The sequence below is a fragment of the Oryctolagus cuniculus genome, chromosome 5, assembly GCF_964237555.1.
Source record: "Oryctolagus cuniculus chromosome 5, mOryCun1.1, whole genome shotgun sequence".
Lineage (NCBI taxonomy): Eukaryota > Metazoa > Chordata > Mammalia > Lagomorpha > Leporidae > Oryctolagus > Oryctolagus cuniculus.
In genome coordinates, this window is record NC_091436.1 from 52,672,940 (window position 1) to 52,691,014 (window position 18,075).

At 40.7% G+C, this 18,075-nt stretch overlaps 1 protein-coding gene across 1 annotated transcript in view; it reads right to left on the reverse strand.

Annotated features, from left to right (window-relative positions):
• The window catches only part of NUS1 (NUS1 dehydrodolichyl diphosphate synthase subunit), a 33,409-nt gene extending 15,944 nt beyond the window's left edge, over positions 1-17,465 (reverse strand). The window contains exons 1-2 of the mRNA XM_008263427.4: positions 16,904-17,465; positions 586-711 (exon numbers count right to left, since the gene is read on the reverse strand). Of these exons, the coding sequence (XP_008261649.3) occupies positions 586-711; positions 16,904-17,318 (541 nt within the window). The 5' untranslated portion in view covers positions 17,319-17,465. The remainder of the gene's footprint in view (positions 1-585; positions 712-16,903) is intronic.
• Between the last annotated feature and the right edge of the window lie 610 nt (positions 17,466-18,075).

Consider the following 18,075-nt stretch of genomic DNA (forward strand, 5'->3'; position numbering starts at 1 on the left):
TGTTGAATGAGTTATAAAAAAATCTGCCCAATTAAATAAAATCTTTATCATGTGTTCACTTTTTAATATTTACATGAGTTATTATTTTATCTTTTTCTGATTATCTTTTAATAAGATAAAGGAGAAAAAGTCTCAATCTGATGACTAAAGATGTTGAGACTGGTGGGGAGTCTGGACTAGCAGTGAAGATGCCAATTGAGACATCTGCATCCCATATGGGACTGTCTGGGTTTGAGTTCTAACTCCACTGCTGATTCCAGCTTCCTACTAATAAAGACCCTGGAAGGCATCAGGTGATAGCTCAGGAGGGAGAACTGAACTGAGTTTCTGACTCCTGACTTCACTGTGGCCCAGTCCTGGCTGTTATGGATATTTAGGGAGTGAACCACTAGATGAGAACAGATGAGAGTCTGTCTCTCTCTACAGCTCAAATACATAAATAAATACATAAAAATTAAGTAAAGATACTGAGAACAAGACTAACAGGGCAAAATGAACGAATAAAGGACTGAGTAACAGACTTGCTTTGAATTGTAAAACACCTAACTTCATATGCTGCATATTCAATTTTACATTCATGCTTACCTTGATCATCTTTGTCATTACTATTTGCAAACTCTGTTGAGTATTTGGAACAATCCAGGCCCAGAAGTTCCTGTTGCTGTTTTAAAATTTCATCCATCAGTCTGGAATTGTTTCTTTTGAAAATACCTTAAAAAGAAAACTAAGCAAGTAAATTGCAATCAAGTTAATTCATCTTCTTCAAACTTTAATGGATGCTGGTTGTGAAAACAACACTAGGTCCAGCAGAACTGAACAAATAAAGCGGTAATGACTAATCTTAAATCAGGAATCCTAAAGGAAAATATGACAATAAAACTTAGTTAATACAAGAGTTGAGAATGAAATAAGTAAGCTAAAATTTAAAAAAATAGAAGAGGGTAAATACTTACTGTGATGTGAATGTGAATATGGTACATATTTAGGCCTAGAAACACATTTCAAAGTTTATTTACTTGAAACTTCTACAGATTAAGAAACTGAGGCTCAATGACCTTAAGGGGCATGTCTAAGAGTTTATAAACTATAGCAGTGTCTAGAAATAGCATGTTCCTGACTCACAATCTAATATAATTTCTCTGCAGATTTATCACATGCATTAAACACTATTGCCCTAATTTGAGAGGAACTAAAACTAATTATGTAAAATTTAAGCAAAACCAAAATGTAGTTAATTAAACAAAGCACAGAATAAATTATATAAAAGTTTTTGACTTTTTGAAAACACAATACTTTAACATCATGTCACTGATAAAGAAAAAGGAACTACGTAACATAATAGAGCTCTGATACACACACACACAAAAGACAAATCTTGACTATTTTCACAGACACAGCTTTCTGGTAGCCACTGCCTTTTTTATCTTTATCAGCTGTTCCTATCCTGTACTCTCAGTCATGCCTGACTTCAAAGCAGTTCAAAGATTAACTGCAAAACAGAACATGGTTTTAGAACACACACACACACACGCACGCACACCCATGCACACATACACAAACACAGTCAAATCTCCTTATTCATGGGTTGTACATTCATAGATTCAACCAATCATGGGTTAAAAATATTCCAGAAAAAGATGCAGGAGAGTGTGTGTTTGGCTCAGTGGTTAAGATATGGGTTGGGCACTTGCATTCCACAGCAGAGTGCCTGGGTTCAGATCATGGCCCCACTCCCAATTCCAACTTTCTGCTAATACTCACCCTGGGAGGCAATATAATATGGTTCAAGGATGTGGGTTCCTGCCACCAAAGCATGAGACAGGACTGACTTCTGAGTTCCTAACTTCAGCCTGGTCCAGCCCCAACTATTGAAGACACTTAGAAAGTGGAACAGCAGATGGCAGATCTCTGTCTGGCTTTCAAATAAAACAATTTATGCTTAAAAATTAAAATATGTAAATAACAAAAGGAAGGAAGGAACTAAGGATGAAAGAAAGGGAGGAAGGGAGGAAGTTTGGTCTAGTAGTCAAGTTTCTGGAGTGGCTGGGTTTGAGTCAAAGTATCTGCCACATATGTAAAAGATCTGGATTGAGTTTCTGGCTCAAGGCTTCAGTTTGGCCCAGCCTTCACCATTGGGGGTATTTCAGGGGTTAACCAGGATGGTTCTCCCCTGCCTCTTGTATAATTTTTTAAAAACAAAAACTATTCCCAAATAGCTAAAGCAATCTTAAACAACAAAAACATAGTCATTGGTATCACAATATCAGATTTCAGGCCAAATTACTGGGCAGTTATAATCAAAACAGCCTGGTACTGGCAGAAAAACAGACATGTGAACCAATGGAACAAATCAGAGACGCCAGAAATTAATCCATACATCTACAACCAACTAATCTTTGACAAACAAGTTTAAACCACTCCCTGGAGAAAGGACAGTCTCTTCAATAAATGGTGTTAGGAAAATTGGATCTCCACATGTGCAAGTATGAAACAAGACCCCTACCTTACACCTTATACAAAATGTACTCACAATGGATCAAAGTACTAGAGGAAAACATTTGGAAAACTCTGTGAGATACTGGGATAGGCAAAGACTACAGAAGCCCAAGCAATAAAAGCAAAACTAGAAAAACAAGGTTACATCAAGTTAAGAAGCTTCTGCACAGCAAAGGAAACACTCAACAAAGAGGCAACTGACAGAATGGGAGAAAATATTTGCAAATTTTGCAACTGATAAAGGATAAATATACAGGATACAAAAGGCTCAAGAAACTCAACAACAAACAAACCAGTTAAGAAATGGGCAAAGGACACGAATAGGCATTTTTCAAAAGATAAAATACATGGCCAACAGACACATGAAAAAAATGCTCAGGATAACTAGCCATCAGAGAAATGTAAATAAAAACCACAATGAGGTTTCATCTCACCCCAATTAGAATGGCTATCATCCAAAACTCAAAAAATAATAAATGTTGTCAAGGATATGGAGAAAAAGATACCCTAATATATTGGTGATAGGAAAGTAAACTATTACAACAATTACGGAAGAAACTATGGAGATTTCTCAGAAGTCTGAAAATAGATAAACCGTATGATCCAACCATTCCACTCCTGGGAATTTAGCCAAAGGAAATGAAATCAGCATATAAAAGAGGTATTTTTACCTCCATGTTCACTGCAGCTCAATTCACAACTGCTAAGATATAGAATCAACTCAGAGGTCCATCAACTGATGACTGGATAAAGAAAAGGTGATACATACATACATACATACACACACACACACACACACACACATATTACAGAATACTTCTCAGCCATAAAAAGAATGAGATCCTGTCTTTTTCAACAAAATGAATGCAACTGAAGACCATTATGCTTAGTGAAATAAGTCCCCAAAAGACAAATATTATGTTTTCTCTGATATGTGCTAGTTAATATAGAATACAAAAAAAGTATAAGAATCAAACTGACAATTTACGATTTTATTACTGTTTTTAGTTCCTGTCTATACTCCTGTGGAACACTGATCTATTTTTTACTTGTTGAACATTATGCCTGTGAGTTGAAATTTTGTTATTGCAAAAATTAAAGGAAAAAAAAAAGGAAAGAAGGAGGGGGGGTGAGGGAGGAAGGGAAGTATAGTTATGTCCTCAGAGTTTTATCTATGAAATACACAAAATCTTTTCTGACTATATTAACAAAAATGCAAAAGCATACAAACCAAAAAATATTGTAAAAATTTATTCTGTCCTGAACATATTCTGAGTTTTTATTTTCTTGTCATTATTCCTTAAACAATATATAATAATTATTTATACAGCATTTTCATTATATGGGATATTAAGTCATCTAGAGATTATTTAATACATACAAAAGGATATGTTTGGATTATATACAAATACCATTTTATGTAAGAGACTCAGGTGTCAATAGATTTTGCAATCAGCTAGTATCTTGGAACCAATCCCCCATAGATACAAAGGGAGTGTGTGTGTGTGTGTGTGTGTGTGTACACACAGATATATACAGAAAATATAGCAGTCTGCTGAACAGGTATACAAATGTCAAGCTGGTGGTACATGTGTACTAGTTACAAAAGCAGTTTCCTTTGTTAAGGAAATGCTTTGTAAAATAAGCAAAACTTGAGCTGAGCTAAACTCAGGATGTTAGAGAAGGAAATAGGGAGGATATCAGATGAGGAAAATGCTGAAGAAACAAAGCATGAATCTGGAACATTTGCTCAACACAAAAATGAATGCTGCTGATATAAATGAGATCAAAGAGTGAGGAGATATAACTTGGCCACAGCACAGAGAAGGCCTTGGAACAGACCACTGTAGAGTCCAACACCGCAAAAGAAGAGGTGAGAGACTGTAGTACATGATTTACTTAGGAGTGAATGTAGGAAATTCCATAGCTTTAATCCCAAGCAGTATAAAAGAGAATGGTTTATAAAAGTGGGAAAATTCCCCAATAATAACTGATTTGAAGGAATAAAACAGTTCAGTTTTAGACAGTTGATGATAGAATATTTAGGTGGGTGTGGCTATAAAAGTGATTAAGAAACAGGAGTCACAGAACATTCAAAAAGAGTTCATTATAGGCCGGCGCCACGGCTCACTAGGCTAATCCTCCGCCTTGCGGCGCTGGCACACCGGGTTCTAGTCCCGGTTGCCCCTCTTCCAGGCCAGCTCTCTGCTGTGGCCAGGGAGTGCAGTGGAGGATGGCCCAAGTGCTTGATAAATACCTGGCTCCTGCCATCGGATCAGCGCGATGCGCCGGCCGCAGCGCGCTGGCCGCAGCAGCCATTGGAGGGTGAACCAACGGCAAAGGAAGACCTTTCTCTCTCTCTCTCACTGTCCACTCTGCCTGTCAAAAAAAATTTTAAAAAATCCTCCTCAAGGTGAGAGAGCCAAATACACAGGAAATGATAAATAACACTTCCGAAGCTAAGTGGGGGAGGGGGATATAAGGAAAAAGGCAGAGAGTTAACATCTGACTCCACAATTGAAAGATCCTAAGCTTGAAAATATAAAAGCTAACACTCTGGAACACCCACAACCACAGCAGATTTAAACCAAAATATATTCCTAAATACTAACAAAACTGTCAATGGAAAAGTGATGAATATCAGAGACTATTACAGTAGCTTTTTTGTTGTTGTTGTTATTTTAACACTTACTTATTCATTTGAAATGCAGAATGACAGAGAGAGAAAGAGAAGTTTTCCATATGCTGGTTCATTACCCAAATGCCCTCAACAGTCAGGGCTGGGCCAGGTCAAAGACTGAAGCCTGGAACTCTACCTGGGATCTCCCATTTGGGAGGAAGGAATGCAAATACCTGGGCCACTGTCTACTGCTTCCCAGGCCCATTAGCTCAAAGCTGGATCAGAAGCGGCAAAGCCAGGACTCAAACTGCCACTCTGATACGAGATGTGGGTATCCCAAGTGGCAGCTTAACCAACTGAGTCACAACACCCTTGAGTAGCAGTTTAGAATGGAAATATTGGTGTAGTAATAAAATGTGGATATATATAATCATTATTCCTAAATAAATCATAAAATTCCATTGTAAGTGACAAAAAGCATAGAAATGCATGATACAGGCTTATAAAAATTACAAGATTTCCAATAACCTCTGTAGGAACACAAAAGAAAAAAAACAATTTAGACTACATGTTGGTGTATATTTTAACAATAAAGTATGAATTCCCAAACAATGCAAACTTCACAATACTCTATATCTGAGACATATGAGTTTATTAAAAATATGGTAACCAAATCTACTGCCTATATAAACTAAGATTTATTCATTTATTAGTAACTCAACACTAGGAAATCTTGTTTTACCTATTCACATCACACTGATCCTTCAACATTCTTAAAGACTTATGCTTCAGTTCTTATCAATTCATTCTTTACCTTAGTATACATATCAGAAGGGGGAATTTTTTCACAACTCTTGCTTTACTAAAGCAATATATATGATCATCTTAGTTACCAAAACAGTGGCTACATTTTCTCAATTTTTATCGGACCTTCCTCAATTTTCAGGAAGCAATACCATCCATGACCATCCACCCTGCTTCCTTCTCAAAATTTTATCCTCATGCCAGCTTGTTTAACTTCCAACCTTAAGTGTCCTCTTCTTTATTTCCATTGAATCCTCTTCCTCTTTCCACTCCTATATGAAGTTTATTCCTTAGAGCTCCTCCCACAGCCCTCTCTGTCCATGTGCTTCCTTCTTCTGATTCTAGTCACTCACAAGACTTTAAAACCACTAAGGGCCAGGACAAGGGCAAGGTGATCAAAGTGAAATTTCAGGTGCAAAACTTACGGGGAGTGAGGAGTGCCAAAAAAGGTAATTATGATAAACAATAAATTAATGCAATGTGTTAATTAAAATTTATGCACATGTATCTATGATTAACAAAACATTAAAAGTTTAAGTAGAAACACAATCATTTGGTTCTTAACATTTGCCCTCTATTCAAACACCTAATTCTCTTGGAGTTCTATAAGCATCTGTAAGTGAACAAAACTAAACCTTGGCAGCTTTACATTATAAAGTTAGGTCTCAAGACATTTATTAAATTGAAATAAAAAATATAGCACTAAAGTGTAAAGCTTATATGCATCAAAGCCTTAAAGACAACAGGTAAAATGAAAACTGTAAATGTATAAGGTTGACAGGATAATAGGTAACTTAAAATCATGACTCTATATAAGCAGTTTAACAGAGATGTTTTAATATAGCCTATCTCCTTTATATTCTATTTCTAGTAAAGGCATCACTACCTTCCCAGTCACCCACATATTTTGTACTGTTTAGCATTATTATCAAAGCCTGCCATGACATATTAATATGCTAAGCCCAAATGTTCCTCTACAGCATTGTATCCTATATCCATATCCCTTTTCTCCAAAGCTTCCCATTGTTTCAAGCCATTGCCTCCTTCTTTATATGACAAGCACTTTCTAATGGGTGTTTCTGCCCTTTCAAAAAAAAAAATACTACTAGATTAACTTCCAGATTAATCTTTGAGCACATCCTCAATCTTGGCACATACAACTTCCATATCTTCAATAGGTCCCAAAATGCACAGTATACTAGGAACACAGAACTTAAGTTCTACATCAATGTTCCAGCCTATGCTTCCACATTCAAATGGAGAAATTATATTTATGAAAAAAATCTATTTTTCTATACTGCTCCATCCAAGCAAATCAGAATTGCCTTATGTTTCTCAAAAATAAATGGAGTGACTTCAACTCCTTTTAAAAAAAATATTTATTTTAATTTATTTGAAAGGCAGAGTTACAGAGAGGGAGGGAGAAACAGAGATCTTCCATCCGCTGGTTCACTCCTCAAATGACTACAATGGCCAGGGCTGGTCTAGACAGAAGCCAGGAGCCAAGAGCTTCTTCTGGGTCTCGCACGTGGGTATAGACACCCAAGCACTTGGGCTATATTCCATTGCTTTCTATGCATTAGCAGGGAGATGGATCAGAATTAGAACTGTCAGGACCACCAGTGTTGCAGCTATGCCATAATACAGTCCCCAACCCCCATCCTTTATGTGACCTTCCCAGGCCTATACCTGTGAACTTCTGCTAATTATTTACAGACCAGATGAAATGTCACTTACCCTCAAGAGGCTTTCCCAGTTCGCCAACCAGATGTGCCCCGTTCCTCCTTCTGTTCACCCTCTCCACTCCCTCACACATACATTTTGCTCAAACTCTTTAACAAACAAGTATGTTAATTTTTATTATAGTTTATCATCCACTTCCCACCACCACCAACCGTTATTCTTTTGAAGTTTGTCTTACTCATCTCTTTTTCCCTTAAGGCATGTTCCATACAGCAAAGTTCAATGCTTATTTAATAAACTAAATTACAAGTACACAGTTATCTAACAATAACAAACATAAAGGGACATCTCACTGAATGGAATTTTTCTAAGTTTCCAGGAACCTCTCGCAATAAAAGCAGATACTTCCTTATTGTACACAGCACATATTCTGTTAAAAAAGGAAGAATATTACATAGAAGCATTTCCTAGTTATTTTAAATAGAACTTTGTGTCTTGACTGATTTGAATGAGAAAATGAAACGAAAATGTAGAGTTTCTAAGATGTACAAAGCACTTAGCTTATGAGCAAGATGTTTCTTCATACCACATAACTTGACCCTCATTCAGAAAGCTAATTATACTCTATGATACTTATCTCATTTATCCATAAGCAAGATTATTTTACATTTTCTTTAGGATTTCAAGTCTACACACACATATATATTTCACATCCTACACAAGAAATCCAACAAGATTTACGAGTAGCTCTGACTGAAATTCCTCTAGTACTATGATAGTACATTTATACAATGCTTTCCCCAAATCATAATTCATCTTATTTGCTTTATGGAATCTAAAATAAAGCCAAAATGATGGAGTAAAAGTAAAGAAACTATCAGAAATATTTATTTAAAACAAGTTGAGACCACAGTTACTTAGAAATAACTGATTTAAAGAAAAACATTACAACCAGTGTTGTGGCGTAGTGGATAAAGCTGTGTAAAAACTATGTAAGATGCTCAAAGTTTAGCCGCTGGCATTGTGGCATAGGGGGTAAAGTCTCCAGCTGTGATGCTAGCATCACATATAGGTACTGGTTCATGTCCCGGCTGCTCTACTTTCGATATAGCTCCCTGCTAATAGCCGGGGAAAGCAGAAGATGGCCCAAGTGTGTGGGCCCCTGCCACAAATGTGGGAAATCCAGAAGAAGCTCCTGGCCCATCTCTCTCTTTCTCTCCCTTCTCTCTGTAACTCTATCAAAATACATAAATAAATCTTTATTTTAAAAAAATGCTCAAAGTTTAGACATAAGCAAATATCCCTGTTGCTGAACACGTGGCTCTCTCTCTCTCTCCGTCTCCTGATCTGTCTCTCTTTCTGTCTCTCTATCTTATGCTCTCCTCCCTCCTTTACTTCTTTGCCCCTTCCCTCCAGTCTGTCTGGTTTTCCCCAATAAACTCTTTCCCTTAAAAAAAAGAAAAAGAAAAAAAGGGAAATATCCCCTAACCCTTCATCATAACAAATTCATGGAATGGCCCTAACCTTACCATCATAATATGACTACTTCCATTTTAAAAAGTCTCACCTTTATCCACGTGCAGGCTAAATCATTGTGTATCCTGCTTCATTCTCTCTCTTTTTTTTTTTTTTGACAGGCAGAGTGGACAGTGAGAGAGAGGGAGAGACAGAGAGAAAGGTCTTCCTTTGCCGTTGGTTCACCCTCCAATGGCCGCCGCACCGCGCTGATCCGATGACAGGAGCCAGGTACTTATCCTTGTCTCCCACGGGGTACAGGGCCCAAGGACTTGGGCCATCCTCCCCTGCACTCCCTGGCCACAGCAGAGAGCTGGCCTGGAAGAGGGGCAACCGGGACAGAATCCGGCACCCCGACTAGAACCCGGTGTGCCGGCGCCGCAAGGCGGAGGATTAGCCTAGTGAGCCACGGTGCCGGCCGCTTCATTCTCTTTTATATAATATATATCTCTAATTGATGTCAGTGTCATTATTGCCCCAGCTAATTACTACTACAGCGATTTACTAAATATTCAGCATTCATCATATTTAAGAAAAACACAATTATGAACATTTTAAAAAATGTGGTATTTTGTGAGACCAGGGATGTTTAAAGCAGCCATAACATGAAAGGACTTATGAGCTCTGGTAAAGAATGTATAAAGCTTTCCAAATACAATAGGAAGCTGCTAGGGAGCTTCATTCACAGTTTGAATGATTTTGTTTAAGACGATCACTGTACTGGTGAGTGGAAAAAAAAAAAGATTATATGGGGCCAGACTAGAAAAGAAGTCCAATCAGGAGGCTATCACAGTAATTCAGATGAAATACAATGTTAACCCAAATTCGGGTGGCTGCAAAACAAGTGGCAGACATATTCTAGAAGGCCAAGAACTGTTGAAAGACTACAGGTGGAAGACAATGCAAAAGAAAACGTACATATTATACCCAAGTTTTTAGCCTGAGCAACTTAATGGAAGGTAGTACTATTTCATTTTTTAAATCTGAAATTAGAATTTTTGCTATGGTTTTACTCTTCTATAGAAAGAAATTTTTTAAGAAATATCTAACAGCAGGGCCGGCGCCGTGGCTCAATAGGCTAATCCTCCACCTTGCGGCGCCGGCACACCGGGTTCTAGTCCCGGTCAGGGCGCCGGATTCTGTCCCGGTTGCCCCTCTTCCAGGCCAGCTCTCTGCTATGGCCAGGGAGTGCAGTGGAGGATGGCCCAGGTGCTTGGGCCCTGCACCCCATGGGAGACCAGGAAAAGCACCTGGATCCTGGCTCCTGCCATCGGATCAGCACGGTGCGCCGGCTGCAGCGGCGGCCATTGGAGGGTGAACCAACGGCAAAAAGGAAGACCTTTCTCTCTCTGTCTCTCTCTCTCTGTCCACTCTGCCTGTCAAAAATAAAAAAAAAAAAAAAAAAAAAAAAAAAGAAATATCTAACAGCAAGTACTTGAAAGGACAAAGGAAAGAAGAAAAATCAGATAAACACTAAAACAATCTCCTTGAGTCATACAAGTCATACAATGTATCTCATCAGATACAGAATTAAAGTAGTACTTATTTATAAATAGATGTCTGCTCTTCAAACTAGTCTCTTGTTTTTAAGCTAGATACCTAAGTAAGTTACCTAAAGGTGGGTTACCCTCATAATTTTCCTAGCAATTCACTATAATATTATTGGAGAGCAACAACCTTCGGAGAAGAATGGAGCAATTATTTAAAATGAAAAAAAAAATCTGCCATTTAAATTTTACATGACAAAAGAAGTCATGAGAAAATAAATCTTATGGGTCACTGAACGACTTTATTCCAAAAGAGAGTCCTAGAATACTAATCAAAACAACAATATACTGGGACTAGTGTGCCTTAGCAAGGGAACAGATGTGTGTAATGGTAGTATGCTATAACGGAGTAAGTGCCGGGTTTTAAGTCACAGCTTCTCACCAAAAGATGAGTAGAGTGAACAAGCAATACAGGTTTGCTGTCTCTGTTTGCACTTTTTAAAAATGGTTAAGTGGTTTAGTGGTTAAGACACCTACATTTCATATCAGTCTCTGGGTTCAATATTATCTTCCTCCAGCTCTCAACTCTGGCTTCCTGCTAATGTGAACCCTGGGAAGCAGCAGTGATGGGTCAAGTAATTGAGTGCGTCCTGTGTCCTGTGTCCTGTGTCCTGTGACCTATGTAGGATACCTGGATTGGGTTCCCAGCTTTAGCCAGGCTCAGCCTCAGCCTTTGCAGCATCTGAAGAGTGAAATCAGCAGATGGGAGTTTTCTCTTGGAGTCTCTCTCTGCCTCTCAAATAGACAAATATATATTTTCAAAGAAAGAATGCATCTATTTTTAAAAAGAGAGAGAGAGAGAAAAAATTATCTTCACTGCCTCTGCCCACCTGACAGAGTAATCACTGAATTCAGAGCAGGATGGCCAGAAAATAAAAATTTAATTAATTAAAAAAGGAATGATCAGGGGCCATAGTGAGTAAAGCCACTGCCTGCACTGTCGGCATCCCATATGGACACCAGTTCGAGATCCGGCTGTTCCACTTCCGATCCAGCTCTCTGTTACGGCCTGGGAAAGCAGTGGAAGATAGCCCAAAGGATTGGGCTCCTGCACCTACATGGGAGACCTGGAAGAAGCTTCTGGCTTCTGGCTTTGGATCAGTGCAGCTCTGGCCGATGTGGCCAACTGGGGAGTAAACCAGAGGATGGAGGACCTCTCTCTTCCTCTCCTCTCTCTGTGTAGCTCTTTCAAATAAATAAATAAATCTTTAAAAAAAAAAAAAAAGGAATGTTCCATGATTCATAGGATGAATGTTTATATTGATGTTAAAAAGAAAATTCCATTTGCCTTTAAATTTCTTTTACAAATAATTTATATCACCTATAGAAAGTTCTTTTTTGGATGACCCAGTATAATCAGGAATAGTACCAAAAGCAACTATTGTGTTCATACTCTCTTACCACTAGAAATTATAATATAAAGGTTAAGTACAAAAGCTTGGGAATCAACACTGGTTCAAATTCTAGGTCTGCTCCTTACTAGATATGAGAAGGCTTCAAATAGTTTGTGGAAAATGTGTATTACAAAAGCACTCCTACTGGAGTAGCCTCTCTTGACTATTCCATTCCCCAACTTGCTCTACCCCACTGAATATCCTCAGCACTTTGTACATCTCTAAAGTTACCCTTTTCTCGGCTTTGCATAGCAATGTCCATGTGTATACATGCCAGAAATTTCTTAACCGAATACAAGCTCCACAGATACTATCCATCCTCATTTTTGCTTGTCTGTGTGCAGCTTGGTGTTATGCACATTAGTAAGCAGTCCGTATGTATTCCCAAAATTCACAGCAAGTTTTTGAGTTGTAATTTCTGTTCCCTAACACTAAAACCCAGTGAACCTTAAATTAAGAGGAAAACAAACACAGTTTGCCCTACTTTACTTATTTGGCACACTGACATTGATGTTATTGGGAAATATGATTTTATTAACTATTGTTCTCATGTTGAAAGATGGAAATGCCCGAAGTGTTGAAAGTTTAAATACAAATTGGATTACATTTGACAGACTGAACAAATACAACCTGGAACACTTGTATTCCCTAATGTGATAACTTAAGGAAGGAAATATTCTGTTCCTAATCTTCACCTTCGTGTAGTTCACTTCCTGTACAGAATATCACATTTATATTAGTGTCTGGGAATGTCTTTGTCTTTATTTGGCAAGGGCTAACTATCAGAGGCATATCATCAGGGCCGGCAACGTGGCATAGCGAGTAAAGCCGCTGCCTGCAGTGCCAGCATCCTGAATGGATGCCAGTTTGAGTCCTGGCTGCCCCACTTCCAATCCAGCTCTCTGCTATCGCCTGGGAAAGCAGTGGAAGATGGCCCGAGTCCTTGGGCCCCTGCACCTGCGTGGGAGACCCAGGAGACTCCTGGCTCCTGGCTTCAGATCAGCACAGCTCTAGCTGTTATGGCCAACTGGAGAGTGAACCAGCGGATAGAAGACCTACCTCTTTCTTTCTCTCTCTCTCTCTCTCTCTCTCTCTCTCTCTAGCTCTGCCTTTCAAATAAATAAATAAATCTTAAAAAAAAAAAAAAAAGCAGCGTATCATCAATTCTAGGTAAGTCCATCCAAAGTACTACCTCCAAGGTAAGCTCTCTCAACTATTTCATCTCCAATCTTACTCTATATCCTATTTTGTTAATTTTTGAAATGACTTCATTTTCTAAGTACCTTTCTAAGAAACAACAGTACTGGGTCTATGTATGTAAGTAAACCTTTATCGTAATAGTAATAATAGTTATCCTTTGTTGAGCTCTTACTCTGTACCAAATACTAAACAGAGTGCATTAAATTTTCTCTGGTTTGATAAATCTGGAAATACTGAATTAAAAAAATCAAGATCTACATGAGGCAGCTTCAGAAATTCTGTTGAAAATGAAATTAAAAGATCAGAGTTTAGTGCAAAATTCTGAAATTTATGTATACTTGTAGAAAACCCTGGCAAATATTATTATAATCAAGAAATAGGGCCGGCGCCGCGGCTCACTAGGCTAATCCTCCGCCTAGCGGCGCCGGCACACCGGGTTCTAGTCCCGGTCGGGGCGCCGGATTCTGTCCTGGTTGCCCCTCTTCCAGGCCAGCTCTCTGCTGTGGCCCGGGAGTGCAGTGGAGGATGGCCCAGGTGCTTGGGCCCTGCACCCCATGGGAGACCAGGAAAAGCACCTGGCTCCTGGCTCCTGCCATCGGATCGGTGCGGTGCGCCGGCCGCAGCGCGCCGGCCGCGGCGGCCATTGGAGGGTGAACCAACGGCAAAAGGAAGACCTTTCTCTCTGTCTCTCTCTCTCACTGTCCACTCTGCCTGTCAAAAAAAAAAAAAAAAAAAAAAAAAAAAAAAAAAAAAAAAAAAAAAAAAAATCAAGAAATAAAAGTAAAATGAAAAATAAAAGGATCAATTTGCTGGCAGAATCAAATCAAGGTAAATACCAACGGATTTTTTTAGTTCTAAGAATTAAATATAATGTGTATCCACTCATAGTTAGAATACTTATTAAATACAGACTTGGGAGTGAAGGGGTATAGAACAAGAACATTTTAAGCTGATAAGCTTGTCCCCAAAATAGCTATCAATCACTCCCCCTACCCCATACTTGCCACTTCCCACTGAGAGCTGGTCTGTGTCTCCATTTCCTTGATTCAGGCAGATGTGTGACTTCTGTGACCAAGAGACTACAGCAGAAGTAATACTGCATCATTCCCTAAGCTAGATGGTAGGAAGCCTGAACTCTGGCCATTGGCTAAGTCTTTGTGAATACTTTGTAACCTTGTAAGAAGTCTGATTACCCTGAGGCCACTATTAAAAAAGGCTCAAGTTAACCACGTGGAGAGACCATGAGTAGACAGATGACCAACCTGCCCTCATCTATTCCAGCCACCACAAGCCAGCCACTAGACATGTGATGAGATTGTTACACACCAGCAACCTTTTGAGGTATCCCCAAGGAAAAACTGCCCAAATGAACTGAGTTAACACATAAATTAATGTTTTAAAACACTATACCCTGGAGTAGATTTCTACAAACCACCAGAAAACCAGAACAGTTCTCCAAGCCTTCATCATACTTCATTTTCCAACTTTTTATTAAATCAACTTACCTATTATATTCTCTGTTCTCAATGCTACTACTGTTCGCACTAACAGGAAATATGCTGCCACCCTATTTAAAACCACACCTCTTCTCTGCTTTATTTTTCCTCACTGCACTTACAACAGCACGTATTCTACCTATGTATATAATTTGTCGGACTCTCAGTAAAACCTAAGTTCCACGAGCACAGGGACTTTTGTCTGTTTTGTTAATTCTGCATTCCCGTGCTTGGAAGAGCACCTGATATTTAACAGACACTGAAATGTCGCTTGTTAAATGAGTGAATAAGTGAATGAATCAAAAACAAGACCAGGTAAATTGAAGGTCTCTTATTTCAAACACTGAAATTATTCCATTAAAAAAAAAAACTTTTTATAGAAAATTTTCCAAGTCCATTCACTGAAAATACTCCTTAAGCCTCCTTTTAGTTCTCAGTCAAAATTTGGTTTAGCTTGACTTCTATTTTTCAATACCAGCCTTTTTTTTTTTTTTAAGGGAACGTGACACAGGATATGTCTGAATCACGTCAGTAATTCAGTGACAGGATCTGCTGGAACAAGGAAGTGTGGCAATATGATAATCTGTGCTAGCAGGCAGTGTCACCAGGTCAAGTAATTTAACATACATTCTCCTTCCCTACTGGAAGACAGATACTTGCTTTGAAAGAATTGCCTGGATATAAATCAATCTACCACATTGCCTAAAATCTTTAACTTCCATTTCTGTTTTACTTATTTTATTCCCCAAACAATACTGGTTGCATTAGTATAGGCAAGGATTGTGTCATCTTCTAACAGAGGCACGATTTCTGTTGGTCTGTAAGTTCTTTAGCAAGTTCCATAAAATGTCAGTCCCTGACTTTTGGCAATGGGGCAAATCATCATTTAACGATGACAGGCAATTGAGTCACCACGTCCTCCTTGCTGGTTGCAAGGAAGATGACAGGGCAGTCAGAGATTACTACTCAGCTTTTCTGACAAAACCCTGCACTTAAATCTACTCAACAAAGATTTAAAGGTAAAAATCAAGCTGTAGCTTCTCCTCAGCATACCAGTAATTTAAGTTATTGAACAGAGAATAAAGCATTCATTTTCTTTCCTTCATTCCAACACCCTTGAATCATTCTTATCACTGCATCTTTACCTTTAAGGAAATTCCAATGCTTTCAGGATGACTGAAACCCAAACCTGACATTTAGAGCCTTCCTCATCTCCTACATACTCCTCAATGTGCTGCTTACATCCCAGCGCCTCTGCAGGTACTCACCCCATTCAGAATTTCTCCCTTCCCTTACTCCCAACAGTGACTATTAACCACCTATGCATGTGCCTACCTCCTCACAAGCCTGAGCACCCATGGAATTAAATACAAGATTCTAAGAATACGCTAAGCACAGTGAGGCTTTAGCCACCCAGTAAGTGTTGCATTTTTGTACTTGAAAAACTCCCCAAGGTGAAAATTCATACACCCATCCAAACTTATGGAAGACAACTGTATCAAGTACTGTATTGGCCACTGACGATCAAGGACCTCACACCACCCCAGGCTTCCAAAAACTGGAGGGGACGATCTTTCTGCCTATCCAATCGCACATGCTTTCCATAAAACCAGCACAAATAACACCTGGTCCCCGCTGCTTCCATTTGCAGTACCTACTACACACAGTCCCTGCCAACGTGTTCCACTGCTTGCCTGGGACTTAATAAGAGCGCCCTGCACCTCTCCTAAAAAACACTATGGTGTAAGCTCAGAGTAAAGACTTTAAAAGCACACACTGGCTACAGTGCCCATATCCCCGTTACCTCGTGACCTTGGACAACTTCATGTTCTTGAACCTCGGCTCCTCCTCTCATAAAGCAAAGGTGAACAAATATCAACTACCCTACACGAGTATTATAAAGAATAAAAATATTTTTAAATGCTTAAGAAGAACCCGAATCAAGTCCGGGGACTTGGTGGGTGTTCAATAACGCTCTAGTCCCTTCCTCGAAAGCGCTAGCACTGTGGTTTGCACCTGAGGGCCGCGGGCACTGGGCACTGCCAGGGCCGGGAGGACAGCCATGCACCGAGTGTCCTGGGCACATCTGCCATCAGTGCCCCCCCTCCCGACACACACACACACACACACACACACACCGGGCCTCACCTTGGTGGTCGTAGACGCTAATGTAGGAGATGCCCACGGCCATACACCACACTACGAGGCTCGCGATGTCCGAGAAGCTGGGCTCCTGCTCCTCCTCGGTGATCACTAAGCCCATGTGCACAGGCAGCTTGTCCAGGGAACGGCCGTCCGCGCGCCAGCGCAGCCGGGGGTGGGCGGAGGCCAGACCCGGCCCCCCGCGCGGGTGCCGGTAGTGCCGGCGGTTCCTGCCGATGGCCGGAGGCTTGCGGAGCGTGAAGCCGAGCGGCGCTAGGACCGCGGCGGAGGCGGCGCGACAGCAGCGCCGCCAGATCCAGTTCCAGGTGCCGAACCGAACGCGGAGCCAGGAGGTGAGCGTGCGGTGCAGGCAGAGCAGCGCGTGCAGCACCCGCCACACCAGTTCGTACAGCCCCGTCATACTCTTGTGGCGCTCGGGCCCCTTCCCCTCCCTCCCTCCCACACCCGCGGCGCGACGGCTTTTTATCCGCCCCGGCGACCGGCGCGGGCCATCGCTCCGGGTCCCCCCACCCCCCGTGCCCGAACCCCTTTCTACTGCCAACACCTCACCTCGCCCCCGCCGCCATCTTCCTCCTCCCTTGGCAGCCCCGCCCCCAGTAGTACATGGACAGATCTGATTGGCTGGCGTGGAACTCTGACGCGGCCTTTGGGTCCGAGGATGTGGCCTAGCCAGGCGTGGCGAGGGAGCGCGTGCGCGCCTGCAACCTAGCAGCCGGGAGCCGTGGGCGCCCCCTAGTCGTGTGGAGGGCGAGAAGCAGACATCGCTGGCTAGGACCCCTGCAAGGCACTGGTGGCGGATGGAATGCAGTTTTAGGAACCCCTGCATCTTACAGTCTACTTTTGTTTGTTTACTTACTTACTTGAAGGGCAGAGTGACAAAACATATATAATACATATATATATATATACATGTATATATATACATATGTACACACATATATACATGTATACACATATAAACCAGCCCGGGCTATTGTGGGCATTTGGGTAGTGAACTAGCGGATGGACCATGGACCCAAATGCCCTCAATAGCCGGGGCTGGTCCAGACCTAGGCCAGGAGCCAGGAACTCCACCTGGGTTTCCCACTGTGAGTAGCAGAAGCCCAGGTACTTCGACCATCTCTGGTGCCTCCCGGGTACATTAGCAGGAAGCTGAT